Raw genomic sequence first — 13,888 nt, 5'->3', positions numbered from 1 at the left:
AAATATTCAAGTATACTATTCACAATTAAATCTGTAGATTGTGATCTCAAGTAGACTTCCATGGAATCAATAAAGGAACTAAGAAAGGTTTCAGATTTTAAGATACCCTAAGCAGTAATTTAGGTTTCTAACTAAATATGTGATTTTTTTTTAAAGTGTGTGTTTTTTTCTAAAGTTTTGGAGAAAATAGTTCCTACTGAAATAAATGTAACTATTCTAAAACAATTTTTGAAAAAAAATGGATTGAAAACTACAGCCTAACACACCAGGCTCCTGAGTACGGATATGCACTAAAAAAAAAGTATTTTTCAGATTCAGATGTCAGAACCACTATTCAGGTTCTTAAATACCAGTTGGGTATTTGACATCTTATAATTTCAGGATTCAGAAATTAATTGGGTCCATTATTCCCTATGGGGGGAATCTTTCCAGAGATGAGGCTGTTTTGGGAGCAAATGTCATCAAAATTGCAGTGAAGTGAGGGCTGCCTGTTCTCTAAAGGCCCCCCCCCAAATTTTAAGTAGATTGGGTCAGTGGGTCCAGTTCTATAGGCCCCTGAACAAGGTACTCCAAGCTATTCTCCATTGTTTCATATGGGGAGGGGGAATCCAATGCTTTCTCGAGAGAAAAGAATCTGTAGCCAGGCATACAAGAGCAAACACTGACCGAAAGCCTCCCAAAAGATCTAACAAAGCCCAAAAGAACCAGAGAATCCCAGTAGAAGGATCACACTCCAAAAAAATATCTCCCTGAAACTGCAGTCAGTAGCACAAGCCTCCCCTTGTTAGGGGAGCTCATCTGTCCATCCAACTGATTGGACACAGTTGAGATTCCAAAATACACCTGAAAAATACTAACAAAGTATTTTTCTGGTATATTTTTGGATCAGATATACCAAATCCTGCACATACTTTCTATTAAAAATACTGGGGCTTATTTCCAAGAAAACAAGGTTAAAATGGTGAAAGCTGTTTTTCAGCATTTTACTTAAAATCTTTAAGATACTTGTAATGATTTCAAGAAATGGGTGCATGTGTCTTTAAATGTTTGGTGAGATAGGTGAAGAGTGGGGGTGAAAGAGAGAGATGAGTGATATGATTGGTTGATGACAGAGAGTGGGCGGAGTGAAGGCAGTTTTCAGTTACTGAGGGAGAGAAAAAGATTCAGTTAGGGCAAGAGAGGCGAGCTGTGTGCAGCCTGAGTGTGTTCATGTATTTGTGAGGGAAAGGCAACCTGAGTGGAAGCCTGAACTGAGTGTGTCTGTGAGACTATATATTCACTCTATTTGAAGCAGGCAAACTGTGTGTGCGCCTGAGAGAGAAAGAATTGAGAGAGAGAGAGTGAAAAGAAAACAGGCTAGCTGTGTGCTGTCTGAGGAGTTCTCTGTGAGAGAAATATAGAGCCTAGAGAAAGAGGCTAACTGTGTGTGAAGCCTTACAAGAGATCTGTGTGAATGAGTTTGGATGAAGCAACTAGAAGAACTAAGAACTACTTTTATGTAGCCAATACGCTTCTTAAAAAATAAACTTTTATTTTGTTTTGTTATATCTCAGAGTAGTAGTCATTGTTATCTCCCATTCCTATCCTCAGGGCCACATAGAACCACGAAGGAGCCTGACGCATAAACACGTTACCAAAGGGGAAAACTTAAATAAAATATATTGGAATTTAATATTCCTGGTGGCAGCTAACTACCCAGAGGGTGTGAAGGGAAAGATTAAAGCAAAATCCACCCTAAAGAAAGTGAAGATCATAACAATACTTATTTAAAGATGCTCTTGCAAGCATGAACTTGGACTAACCCAAACTCTTCCAACATGTAATTTCTCCACGTTGTTATTAAACATGACAGCATCCTTTAGCTCTTCAAATCCATTCCATATTATTTGTACCACACAGCTCTCATGAGATTTTTTATTTTCATTGGAATTGAACTGCTTTTGGCCTTCTATGTTGGTGACCTGCTTTTCTTTCTTTGATGTTAAATTTCGTTTTGATTCCTGATACCTTTGTCTTGGGGAGAGAAGTTTACTAAGTTTTCCATAAGATACTTTAGTATTGGCTTCTAAAACAGTGAAGTCTAGACTCCATGGGAAAACATGAACTGCATTGTGTTTCTGAAAAGCACATGTGGTCAAAGTACTTTGCACACTAGGGGGCAGAGTTTGGCATACTCTGAAAATGGAATCCATGTGAATCAAGTTCAACAGGTTCCCTTTGACAGCATTCAATTCATCAATACCATCAGAAGTTTCAGGATTCTTGTCAGACGTGTACGAGAAAATGTTTTCTATTAAATTCCATATGTTTGGCAGCACATTTGAATTGAATGATGCTTTTGCGTTTGGCTTAAGATCTTGGACTTCCATATTTAAATTAGTTTCTTTGGCACACGGTTCCTTCATTTCTTCTTTGTTATCCAGTTTGGTTTTAGAAGCATTATCCCATAAAATTTCACTTTTGGTAGAAGGCAACATGGTGGGGCTTTCTTCATGTTTGCGTACTTTTGGCCGTATGGAGAGCTCTGTACGTGATTCAAGTCTCCCATAAAGAGAAGCTGGTCTTAGAGCAACTGGAATCAAGAGAGGAAAAAAAACTTTATACATGCTATCTTACAACTGTTCACCTGTTAATGAATGTTATAAGAAGCACTTACAATAGTACATACCAATTTGGATATAAATACAGGTGTGTTGTTCAACCCAAACTGGGAAGATAGCTTTGGGAAACACGATTCGAATTTGATCAAGAAGTCGGCTTTCAAGAGAAGAAGCATGCAGCTCCTATGATAAAATTTACAGCATGTTAGGTAACTTATTTCATATTATACCCAAGCTATGTTTCATGATAAAAACTGCAAACTTATATACAGAACTCATTTTTAACCATTAAGAACAAAACCTTAATACATGTAAACGTTCATTTTGGGAGAAAGAAAAGAAAAGAAGAAGAACTAAACTGTGTGTTAAAATCATCAGGAAATATAATTTTAATTTGTTCATTACCAGGATCTCCCAATCATCTGCTGAAAGTGGTTCAACTTCTACTTGCTGACAGGACAACACTGAGGAACATGGCTCGAGAAATATCTGACAAATGATAAATGTTTATGAAATAGCCACTCACAGAATTGCCAATACTGATATAAACAGCAACACATTAGGGACTAAACAGACATGTTATTATCTAGCCTAGAAAAAAAAGCTATGAAGTGAGGAATCACAGGACCATCAATAGATGCACAATTCATAGACATCTGCATGACAGAACAGTGCCTGCATCATGATTTTTTTTATATTAGATTATCATCACCAACTAACGTATCTCTTATCAATTTATATCCTGCTGTTCCATCCTGCATGCTTCCAAAAGGTCTTTCATCCACGTACTGACCAGACCAATAGCTACTTGGTTTCAGCAAGACTGCTGTATCATGTCTTCTAAAACTTTCATCGGTCCACAGTGTTTGCTTTTCTCCTCAGACAAATCAACAAGCCACTTCTCAAGTATCTATCTTAAAAAGCAGTTTCAAGTTAGGTGCAGGACATGGTCAATGACCAAATGGCTGGAAAACAAACCTCTATGTACATATTTGCTTGTGCATGCACTAATCAACTCAATGAATCACCAACTATCACCTTGATAAAGCAAGGATGACTCATGCACCAAAACAGGTTTCAGCATAAAGATCCTATTCTGGAATAGGTTGTACATGCAGAAGAACATGCTGCATAGGGACCAAAAAATTGCATTCAGTACTCGTAAGTCCCCACATTCCTTCCAAACAGATGGCCAGTGCTGCCACTTGGGTAAAAATCTGATCCCCCCATTACGGATTGTCAGTACTGTCTAAGTCGAGAGCTCTGACTATCTGTTAATGATTGAGATTCTTGCACATGGTTGGTTGCACAGTCACAGTCCAGGAAAACAAAAGGCTCTTGAGAATAACTTGACCAATGTATTGGCTTTGCACACAGATAAAAATCTATATTCCAAACCTGTTGTCTGTCTGTGATGCCAAGTTTCTCTGCTAGTTGTCTGTTTATTTCCACAGTGTTTCCACCATGCTGACCACAGTGTCTGATTTCTATCCAGCCTAAGAATACAGGCTGATGTCCCCAGAAAGCTTTCACAGCCTGACCCTTAAACAAACAAACAAAGATTAAATAGGATAAGCGCATATATCATCCACGAGTATTTTTCTGGCCAGCTATGTGTGAAAAAACACATGGGAGTAACCAAAATTCAGCAGAGTATATAGGAAACACCTACATACAGCATATTAAACTTGTCTAAAGCATAAACCAATTTTTCTGGCGTTCTGAGCAGAGATGTACGATTTCTGGACATTCTGAGGCTGGCAAAGCGGGGGGGGGGGGAACACATCATTTGTAACTTGGTATATAATGTTGTACTATTAGGACTATTTATGAGATGTAAAAATATAAATGCTTAAGTTTTCAGTAACAATACTACCCAGTACTTGAGAGAGACAGAAGGTAACTACATGTATCTTTGGGCCAAACTACACAATACTTTTGTAACATGTCAGGTTCAGGTTCCCCAAACCCAACTCATTTTTTTAAAAAAAGTATTGTGTAGCTTACCAGACCTTTCCTTTCAACCTTTCCTTGCAACCACACTAGCTGCAGGGAACATCATTTCTGAATGAAGATGGGGGCTGACTCAGTTCTGAACCATGATGTGGGGAGGGAGAAAACTCCTGTTCCCTCCTCATTTAATTTTTCTAAGCCGAAATGGCTGCAGGAAAGTTACTTGCATAATGTTGTTCTCCAAAGATGCTGTGTAGCTGCAGTGAAAGCAAACCAAACTTGCCTTAAAAAAAAACAAACTTATTGCGTAGTTTGTCCCTTGATTTTTGTCATCTGAAAGGTAGGAACAAATAAACGTTGAAAATAGAAGGCATATTTGTAGCTAACAAAAGAAAGCATGTTATTTTCCCAGAAACAGTCTCATATAATCACAAGAGGACTAGCACAATGCCATCCTAAGCACGTCTGCTCAGAATCCCACTCAAGTCTAATAAGCAGGGCTTATTACCAGGCCATGTCCTTAAACTTTATAAAATTGAAAATGCTGAATTCTTCAATAATACATTATCACACACACACTACAACATATTAATTAATCACATTTAAACAATATTCATATTCTTGAAAATATGTTGTACAAGTAGGGCACCTGCAAGGACTTATGGGGGGGATCTCATTTTCCCCTCCTCCATTAATTCTTTCCTTGAAAGCCTCCACATACTCTCCTGCTTCCTTCTCTCCTTCCCGCCCCCAGCTAATTTACCTTTATCTGCCCCCCTGACTTCAGCTTTCCCTCCTGCCCTCCCCATGTTAGCCTTTCCCTGGGAAAACTTGGGACAAGTTGTACACTGCCAGCTAACCCTGGCACAGTTGCACAGTGGAAAACCCTCAAAGACTACTGGAGGGGTGATACCCCACTTTCCCATTTATCCCGTCCCCCATACTGTCTCTTTTTTTCTTCCTCCTGGTAGTCCCCATATCATCCCCTTTCTTTGACTTTCTCTCCTTCCTGCCCACCAACCAACCTACATTTTATCTGCCCCCTCCATCTTCAGCGATATTTGTTATTTTATTTTTATCCCACTTTTCTCCTCCATCTTACCTCACAACAACCCTGTGAGCAGAACTGGAAGACTTGAGTCCAGTAGTCCCTTAAAGACCAACAAGATTTCAGAGTATATGCTTTCAAGGGTCAAAGCACCCTGAAAATCTTGTTGGTCATTAAGGGGCTACTGGATTCAAATCTTGCTGTTCTTCTGAAGACCAACACAGCTACCCATCTGAAACTATCCTGAGAGGTGGGTTAGTCTGAGATCGTGTGACTGGCCCAAAGTCACCTAGTGAGCTTCCACAGCAGAGTGGGGATTCAAACCAAGGTCTCACAGATCCTAGTCTGAAATTCTAACTAACTGGAAGATTAGTTCGTTCAGTGAAGATAGAAAGTTTTAAAACCATGGTGTAGATTTTTCTAGGAAGTGGCAACAGTAAAATTTACACATAAATAATACTTTCTTGAATTTATAAAGTTGATGAGGATAGCCAATACTTTGCCTTTTATAATCAACCCAATCTAACCTCAGCCATTTATTTACTTCATTAAATTCCCCCTTTCTCCTTAATGGGGACTTAAAGAGGCTTACACAACATTTTCCTCTCCTCCCAACAACCTTGTGAGGTAGATTAGGCTTAGAGTGTGATTGGTTCAAGTTCACCTGGCAAGCTTCCATGGCAAAGACTTGAACCTCCGTCTCCCACATCTTTAACCACTACACCTCACTGGCACTCAAAGAAAATATGTATTCTATTCCAAAAAATATGTATTCCATTTCAAAAACATTTGCAGAACAGTAGCAATAGGATGCAATTTCACTAGCACGGGTTTCCCATAATCTCTACAGAAAGGTATCTATCAAGATGATGTGGAAGGTATTTCTGTCCAATATGCCCGAACCCCACAAAAGGAATCAACCAGCACGAGAGCAGAATGCCTTGTTCTGATTCAGGGGTCTTGTGCTTTCACTAGCTCTGATAATGAAGATTTTCTGCTGGAGAAGAGTCTCGCTCCTCGTGCTGCAAAGTGTAGGGACTACATATCGGAGGAAGGTATGGTACCAACGGTCCCGCTCGTTATTACCATAGTAACACGATGCTGAGATGGTGGCAAGATGCTGTTATGACGGAAGGGGGCGGGGGGGGGGCTCAGCGTCGGTAAGGGATCCCGTGGCAAGAGGGCACAAAAGTGTGTGTGTTGGGGGGGGGGGGGAATTAGGAGATCGATATCGTACTAGAGCGACACTGAGAGGCTTGAGGATAGGCCTACAGTTTCGCTAGAGGTCCCTTTCTCTGCCCAGGTCTCGAACGAAGAACGAAGGCTCCTATACCTGCTGCAGACGGAGGCGAGACGCCAGACTAGGCGGCAGGTGCAGGAAGCAGTCCCGGGCGCCGCTCAAGGAGACGCTCACCGCAGCTATTCCAGGGCCTCCCACCCCCCACATGGCGGCCGCAGCCTTGGACCCTGCAGCGCCCTTCGGCCTCGACGCCGGCGCCTCAACGATCAACCTTTCCACCCGTGGGAAACCGGGCGGGCGGGACCGACCGACCTGTTGCTACTGGCATTGTCTCTAGGCGGCCCAATGAGGGAGCTCGGCCTATCAGCTTTCCTTTTCTGTCATTGGTTGAAGGGACTCGGGCTCTGCGATTCTTCCGGCCTAGCGTCAACTTTCACCCGCTTCGCCTCAGAGCACCGCCAATGAAAGAGCGGCCGTTGAATTCTAGCTCAATCTGATTGGCGGTCTTGGGGGCAGCGAACGCTATGAGGGCAGCACGCCGTGGGGACTGACGGAAAGTAAAGATGGCGGCGGCGAGTGAAGGCAGTAGCGGGGGCGAAGTTGGCGGGGTCTACCAGCACCACGCGCAACGAGAGGTCTGCGCTTCGCGGGCCAAGTACCGGGAGGGGCGGAGGCCCCGCGCTGTGAAGGTAAGAGAGAAGCGAGAGGAATAAGGATGAGTGTCTTTTTCTCCGACGTGCCGTTGTTACTCTGACACAGCGGAGCCCTGTGGCGCTTTAAAAACTGACAGATTTCTCGTCTCAGAAGCTTTTTGTGACACGATGCCCAGCCAGGTGTTACTGGTCCTGGATTTTGCTCTTCAACTATAGAACATCACAGCTACTCACCTGAAACCATCTGATTAGGGATTGTGCCTCAGTAGTAAGGTTGCCAACTCCAGGATGGGAAATTCCTGGAAATTTAAGGATTGGGTATGGGGAAGGTAGGGCTATAATGCCATAAAGGCCATTTTCCAAAGCAGCCATTTTCTCCAAGGGAACTGATCTCTGCCGTCTGGAGATGAATCATACTTTCAGGAGGTCACCATGTAGGTTGGCAAACCTACAGTGGTAGAGCACATGCCTTGTACTGAAGAAGGTCCTAGGTTTCCAATGCCGTCCAAGACAGAGTTGTGCCTTTCAAAATTCATTGACTTTACTGGGTTTAAAAGGTTCTGACTAGCCCAGGCAAATCCAATTCTACAAGCTAAGCAAGGTTGGCCTTTTTTAGTAATTGGATGGGAGACCTCCAAGACAAACAAAGGTGGCTAGGTCGAAGCAGGCAATGGCAAACCATCTCTGCTTGTCTCATGCCTTGAAAACCCCACTAAGGGTTGCTAAGTCAGCTATGAAGGCACTCTCCATCACTATGTTTAGTATCGCATTGTTAATCGTTGGCATTTCCAGGTGAAAGGTTCTTGGGCAAGCACATCTTGTGAAATACAGTCCTCTGCTTGATACAGTGTGGAAGCTGCTGCCAGCAAGGGTAAGCAATAAAAAATCAAGTAAAGAAATGAGAAGAAACCAGGTATACACTTAGAGAATATGCAAGGCTTAATGCAAATTCGCCAAAAGTTTGGCTTCATTGCTTACATTCAGATTCTTGGTTTTCTTGTAATATGGTCTAGATGCTACTGTGCCATAAAATCTTTTACTAGACTATATAGCTTGGAAGATGAAAAATGAGAACAGTGTCTTTATTTCCCTGTAGACAGCTAGCTTTTGTACATCTGAATCTAAAGGAGAGAAAATTCAAATGGGTGTGTGGCTTTCATAAGTCCCAGCAGAGTTAACCAAACTGTTATGAGACTAAGAACGTCACTGACAGACCACACTAAATCCATAGACCCACTGCCACCTTCTTCATAGTATCTTTCAGGAATCAAGGATTGGATACGAGAAGTCAGCATGATTTGCATGTTGACAGCGTAGGATTGCTGAACAAGAGGATGACTGCTTACTTGGCCACATGTGCCTTCCAAGAAATTAAGTGAACATAATTGGTTTAGACAGGGCTTTTTTTCTGGGAAAAGAGGTGGTGGAACTCAGTGGTGTAGCATGGGTTGCCAGCACCCGGGGCAACTCCCAGCAGGAGGTGGTGGCCCTGGCGCAGCGTACACGCTCCCAGGATTGCGCAATGATGTCACCTCCTGGAAGTGATGTCATCATGCAGGGCGTGGCCAGCCCCCTTCAGTGCAGCCACCTGTGCCACCGCCGCCAGCTCAGTGCACTCCTCAGCCAGCAGCCGCTGCAGGAGGGCCAACTCGGCGCCCAGTGAGCCAGCCTCCCGCAGACACAGCACACAGGGCTCTCCTTGGTGCGGCACCCCCTAAAAAATTTTGTGCTCAGGGCGACCGGCCCTCTGCCCCCCCCATACACTATGCCTCTGGCCCAAGCAAGCCCATGAGCTCAGGTTGCTTGGGTGCAGGGCTGGAGCAGAGGAGCACTGGAAAGGGGAAGCACCAGCACCTGGTCTCCGCGTCTGGAACAGGAAATATCCAGCGCCGACTGGCCACGCCTCCTGCTTCGCCACTCGGCACACCCTTGCGGATGGGGAGGCTCCCTTCTGCCTCTGGCCTGAGGCTCAAGGAAGTGACGGTAGAGGCAGCTCCTCCCCAGCAATCTGAGGTGCGGGGCCTGCTCCTGTTTCACCACTGTTGAGGCTCAGCGTGCAGTGAAAGAGCCAGGTGCCTTGGGCTGTGTGCAGGGAGGAAATGGGATTGGGGCGGGGCCACCAGACATGTGATTATTTTTGAGAGGTGCTGGAACTGCATTCCACCGCATTCCCACTGAAAAAAAGCCCTGGGTTTAGAACCTAGACAAGTTCAGTAGTGGAATTTGGACCCAGTTGGCATTCATACTTTAACATCTAAATGATTAAGTTCTGTTAACAGAGTTTTTAATGACTGTTTTACACTAGAATCACTTGTACTATATATACACAAACTGGTTCAAAATGGTATAATAGATAAAGAAAAACCCATGGACAATATGGTGTCCATGGGTGCTATGGTGCCCACAAAGTGTTTTCAGAAAGTCAGTGGGGCCAGGTGAAGCTCTTATCCAGTATGGCTTTTGATTGGCTATGCAGATTAAAATAATCTTGTTTGGGGGGCAGCTGTTGCCACAGCATAGGTTTCTTCTGCTTCTCACTCCTCTTTCCCAGTGTATTATTTACATTACTGCACTTGGACTTTCTTCACTGCACTTGGATTTTCAGAGGTGGGTGGGTCTGCCTTCTGTCGCAGCCATTTTGTGATTGCTCCCACCACCCTGTGTCAGAATTCGAGAGGTACACACGGACTGAAAAGTTTGTGGACCTCTGGTATAAAAAATATTTTAACAAGGAAGTACTTGAAACTTTAACTGAGACTGATGATGTATTGTCGAAGGCTTTCACGGCCGGAGAACGATGGTTGTTGTGGGTTTTCCGGGCTGTATTGCCGTGGTCTTGGCATTGTAGTTCCTGACGTTTCGCCAGCAGCTGTGGCTGGCATCTTCAGAGGTGTAGCACCAAAAGACAGAGATCTCTGTCTTTTGGTGCTACACCTCTGAAGATGCCAGCCACAGCTGCTGGCGAAACGTCAGGAACTACAATGCCAAGACCACGGCAATACAGCCCGGAAAACCCACAACAACCATGAGACTGATGATATTTGTACAAAATAAGTGTATTTTTTTCAGGTGTATACTATCAACTTAGAGTCTCGATACTTGTTGATACAAGGTGTTCCTGCCTTGGGAGTAATGAAGGAATTAGTTGAGCAGTTTGCATTATACGGCACCATTGAAGAATATAATCCATTAGATGACTACCCAGCAGAAGAATTTACAGAAGTTTACCTTATCAAGTTTCAAAAGATACAAAGTGCAAGGTATTCCTCATTTGTCATTTATTGTTAATTTACATTTCCCCCAACATTCCTTAGAAGTTTGATGTTGAACTTTTTAAATTAAAATACTAGTTTTTGTTGCATGACAAAAGTGATTTTCTTAATGAACTTAGCTGTGGGTTGAAAGAAATTTTAGAAAACAAACAAGCTGAACTGCAGCAAATTCAGTTATTGTTTGGATGTAAAAGATGTAATTTTTTCTTTGCTAGGGTAGCCAAGAGAAAATTGGATGAGCGGAGTTTCTTTGGTAGTTTGCTGCATGTGTGTTATGCCCCAGAATTTGAAACTGTACAGGAAACCAGAGAGAAACTACAAGACCGACGGAAGTATATAGCAAAAGTAACTTGTTGCAAAGGTTTGTGGCCATATATGTATTTTTTAAAATTAAGGTTAACTCTCTGTGGTTGGATTGTTCTTATTTAATTCCATCCCATACTGTGATGTGCAATGTGATGTGCTACAAGGATAAAGTATGATCATATACCTGTTTCTGGTTGTTGTGATCTGCTGCTCACATTCCTGGCTGTGACACAAGAGAAGTCTTCTGCCTTAGCTTTTCGCATGACCCTGTCACATTAACTTCGTATCATTTTTTTTTGTAGTGGGCCATGCTCAGTTGGTCTCAGGTCTGAGAAGCTGTACAGACCAACTGACCTGGATGCGCAATTTGGGGGGAGGGGAGGGGGTGCTACTTTATCTTCACCTTGATCTGAACCTGGAAGGTACAGTATGGATGTACTTTTTACTTCTCCCTCTCAACACTGTAGGGGAGAGTTTGGGGAAGTGGATTGGGGAATGAGCACTTCGTAGCACTTATCGCTCCAGTTCTAATTTCATCCTTTAATTGGGTAATTTAAGCATTTAGGAGCTCTGCCGTCTCTGTTTAAAAATCCTTGGAGATGGGTACATGATTGATTAGGTTCAAAGGGCATACTTTTCCTCTGATTCAAATTAATGGATCGGCTTCTTCTAGGACTCCTCTAGCTTCAAAGTGGTTCAAGAGCCTCAAATGTTAAAAACATTAAAAGTGGTTTAGGAATACCACTTGTGCCAATCTTAATTACAGACTACTGTAATGTAATCCAGCTGTATAGTATAAAATTGTTATTCTCTTAAAAACTAGGTGGTCTAATTGGTTTTACTACTCTTTTAAGATCAGTTACAAGTGAAGAAACAGAATTTGAACACGTGTTTTAAAAAGACCTTTCAGCCAGATGCTCCTGCATTTCATACACCTGAAGTAGCCACTAATACCTGGAATCTGCCTACATATGTTCCTGATCCTCAGCAGTCACCCTGTTATAAACTGCCATTGAGGAATACAGCCTCTGTTTCCAAAGAGTGCTGTCAGAGTACGTTGATAGCACCTCAGTTCACTCGTGACTGTGCTGAAGCATCTGAGTACTGTAGCCAGAAAACACCAACGCCCCAGAGTATGCATCGGGGAACATGTAACATACCAGCCCATTGCAGTCTGCAGAGAAAATTTGCTTGTGACAAAGGACTCAATAGATTTATGCCTCGAACAACTCAGCTACAGGAACGAAAAAGACGACGAGATGAAGGCACCAAATTTGCCCTTATTGGAAAAGATATTAATAATACAGAAATAATTATTGGTCCAAGGCTACCAGAAGTGCCTAAAATAGATATGGATGATGAATCACTGAACACCTCAGCAAGCTTAATTCGAAATAAACTTAAGGAGGTATGCTACATGGTAAACTCTCATTCAATGTCTTCAAAATATGTGATAGGGCACTGTTAAACAAGATAAAATTAGTTTTTCAGGAGTGATAAAACTGCACTTCTGTGGAAAGGAAAATGAAAGGGTAGGATGCGCATATTACCCCTTCATTTTCCTTTATCTTCTGTAGAGTTTTAAGTTTAGTAATATAAAATGTTAAAACTTTTTAAAACTGACCATTATATTTTTATTGTGGTGGTATTTACTGCTTAGGCTGTGGATTGTCTAAACAGTAGTCAAAAATGAGTGTTTAGAGTTAAAGACAAACACCTTTTGTGACTAAAACACAAAATTTAAGTTGTCCCTTTTGAGTCTTTAAGTATAAACTAAGGCATATATAATACTTTCCCTTAACTAGTAAATACTTTTGTTTAGAAGCAATTTCTTTTGATTTTAGTGGAAGTGAACTTCAATGGAAATATGCTTTGGATTGTAGTTTATAGAGCCACCATATAGCTATTGGGTGGTTCTTTGCATGCAGTGATGCTGTGCATTATATATTATTCAGAAATCTTCTGTAAGTATACAAAAGTATAGGAGTCAGCTCTCATACTATTGCCTTTTAATGAGAGGCAGAATAAGTTAAACTAGAACTTGGAAGAAACTGTTTCCTTTTTCTTTATATGAGAAACATTAAGACCATTTGAAATGCTTTGACATCTTCTCCTGTCCACATTAGTGATTGCCTTTGAGCTAAATCCTTCTCTGTGAGGGCCACTGCTTTGTACCAGTTACCTGTCATAAGATTTCCTCTCTTATTTGAGGCTAAAACTTGAATGCTTGCACGCCCAACCAGCTAGGAAGCAAACTAAATTTGCAGTCATGATTGCTAGGCAGTGGTTGAACATACTTTCCTTGCTTTCGGGATATGCAGTGGCACTATGCTTAAGGGGAAGAAGTGATGAGGAATAGAAGGTAAAATGAATGTGTAGTGACTGCTGACAGATTGTTGAGAGGATGAGTTGAGAGAAGTGCCCTCCACATGTTCCATGTTCTCTAGTTACTAGATCATTATCTAGTTTGCTAGCGAGATCTACAGTGATGGTAGAATGAAAGCATTCAACAATAGTTCTATTAGGTGTAAAATTTAGACTTTTCTCTCCCCAAACTAGGTTACGCATCCTGTTCAAGCTCCGGAACTACCAGCCGAGAATAGTCAAACAAAGCCGACAGTGAAACAAAGACGACGAATATAAATACTAGTAGCATTTTCTGTGTCTAAGAGATACTATTTTGATTGTTTACAAAGCAATGTAATATAGCTTGATTTTACAAAATTAAAATACTTTTTGTACATTCTGTTTGCCTATTCATTATGCTGCAATTTTGTTTCAAATTTGTTGTCCCATTATTTTAAAAATTTCTACAA

The 13,888-nt window shown here is 42.0% G+C and overlaps 2 protein-coding genes across 4 annotated transcripts in view; one reads left to right on the top strand and one right to left on the bottom strand.

Annotated features, from left to right (window-relative positions):
* Nucleotides 1–7,134, bottom strand: part of PEX1 (peroxisomal biogenesis factor 1) — a 28,881-nt gene extending 21,747 nt beyond the window's left edge. Inside the window, exons 1-5 of the mRNA XM_054991610.1 lie at nucleotides 6,935–7,134; nucleotides 3,999–4,142; nucleotides 3,006–3,089; nucleotides 2,669–2,783; nucleotides 1,803–2,572 (exon numbers count right to left, since the gene is read on the bottom strand). Of these exons, the coding sequence (XP_054847585.1) occupies nucleotides 1,803–2,572; nucleotides 2,669–2,783; nucleotides 3,006–3,089; nucleotides 3,999–4,142; nucleotides 6,935–7,048 (1,227 nt within the window). The 5' untranslated portion in view covers nucleotides 7,049–7,134. The remainder of the gene's footprint in view (nucleotides 1–1,802; nucleotides 2,573–2,668; nucleotides 2,784–3,005; nucleotides 3,090–3,998; nucleotides 4,143–6,934) is intronic.
* A 264-nt stretch (nucleotides 7,135–7,398) lies between these two features.
* On the top strand, nucleotides 7,399–13,818 carry RBM48 (RNA binding motif protein 48). Of its 3 annotated transcripts, none has more exons than XM_054991946.1 (6): nucleotides 7,445–7,530; nucleotides 8,287–8,365; nucleotides 10,607–10,754; nucleotides 10,982–11,127; nucleotides 11,927–12,480; nucleotides 13,632–13,818. In XM_054991946.1, exons 3-6 carry the CDS (start codon nucleotides 10,627–10,629, stop codon nucleotides 13,713–13,715), a joined length of 912 nt encoding a protein of 303 aa, XP_054847921.1. In that variant the 5' UTR covers nucleotides 7,445–7,530; nucleotides 8,287–8,365; nucleotides 10,607–10,626; the 3' UTR covers nucleotides 13,716–13,818. The 3 variants fall into 3 exon arrangements, with proteins under 3 accessions (XP_054847919.1, XP_054847921.1, XP_054847920.1); XM_054991945.1 differs by having other exon boundaries at nucleotides 10,564–10,754; XM_054991944.1 differs by lacking the exon at nucleotides 8,287–8,365 and having other exon boundaries at nucleotides 7,399–7,530; nucleotides 10,564–10,754.
* Nucleotides 13,819–13,888: the final 70 nt, after the last annotated feature.

This window comes from Eublepharis macularius, chromosome 11 (genome assembly GCF_028583425.1).
Source record: "Eublepharis macularius isolate TG4126 chromosome 11, MPM_Emac_v1.0, whole genome shotgun sequence".
NCBI lineage: Eukaryota > Metazoa > Chordata > Lepidosauria > Squamata > Eublepharidae > Eublepharis > Eublepharis macularius.
Note: the sequence above shows the minus strand (reverse complement) of the source record. Positions and strands in the feature narration are given on the sequence as shown.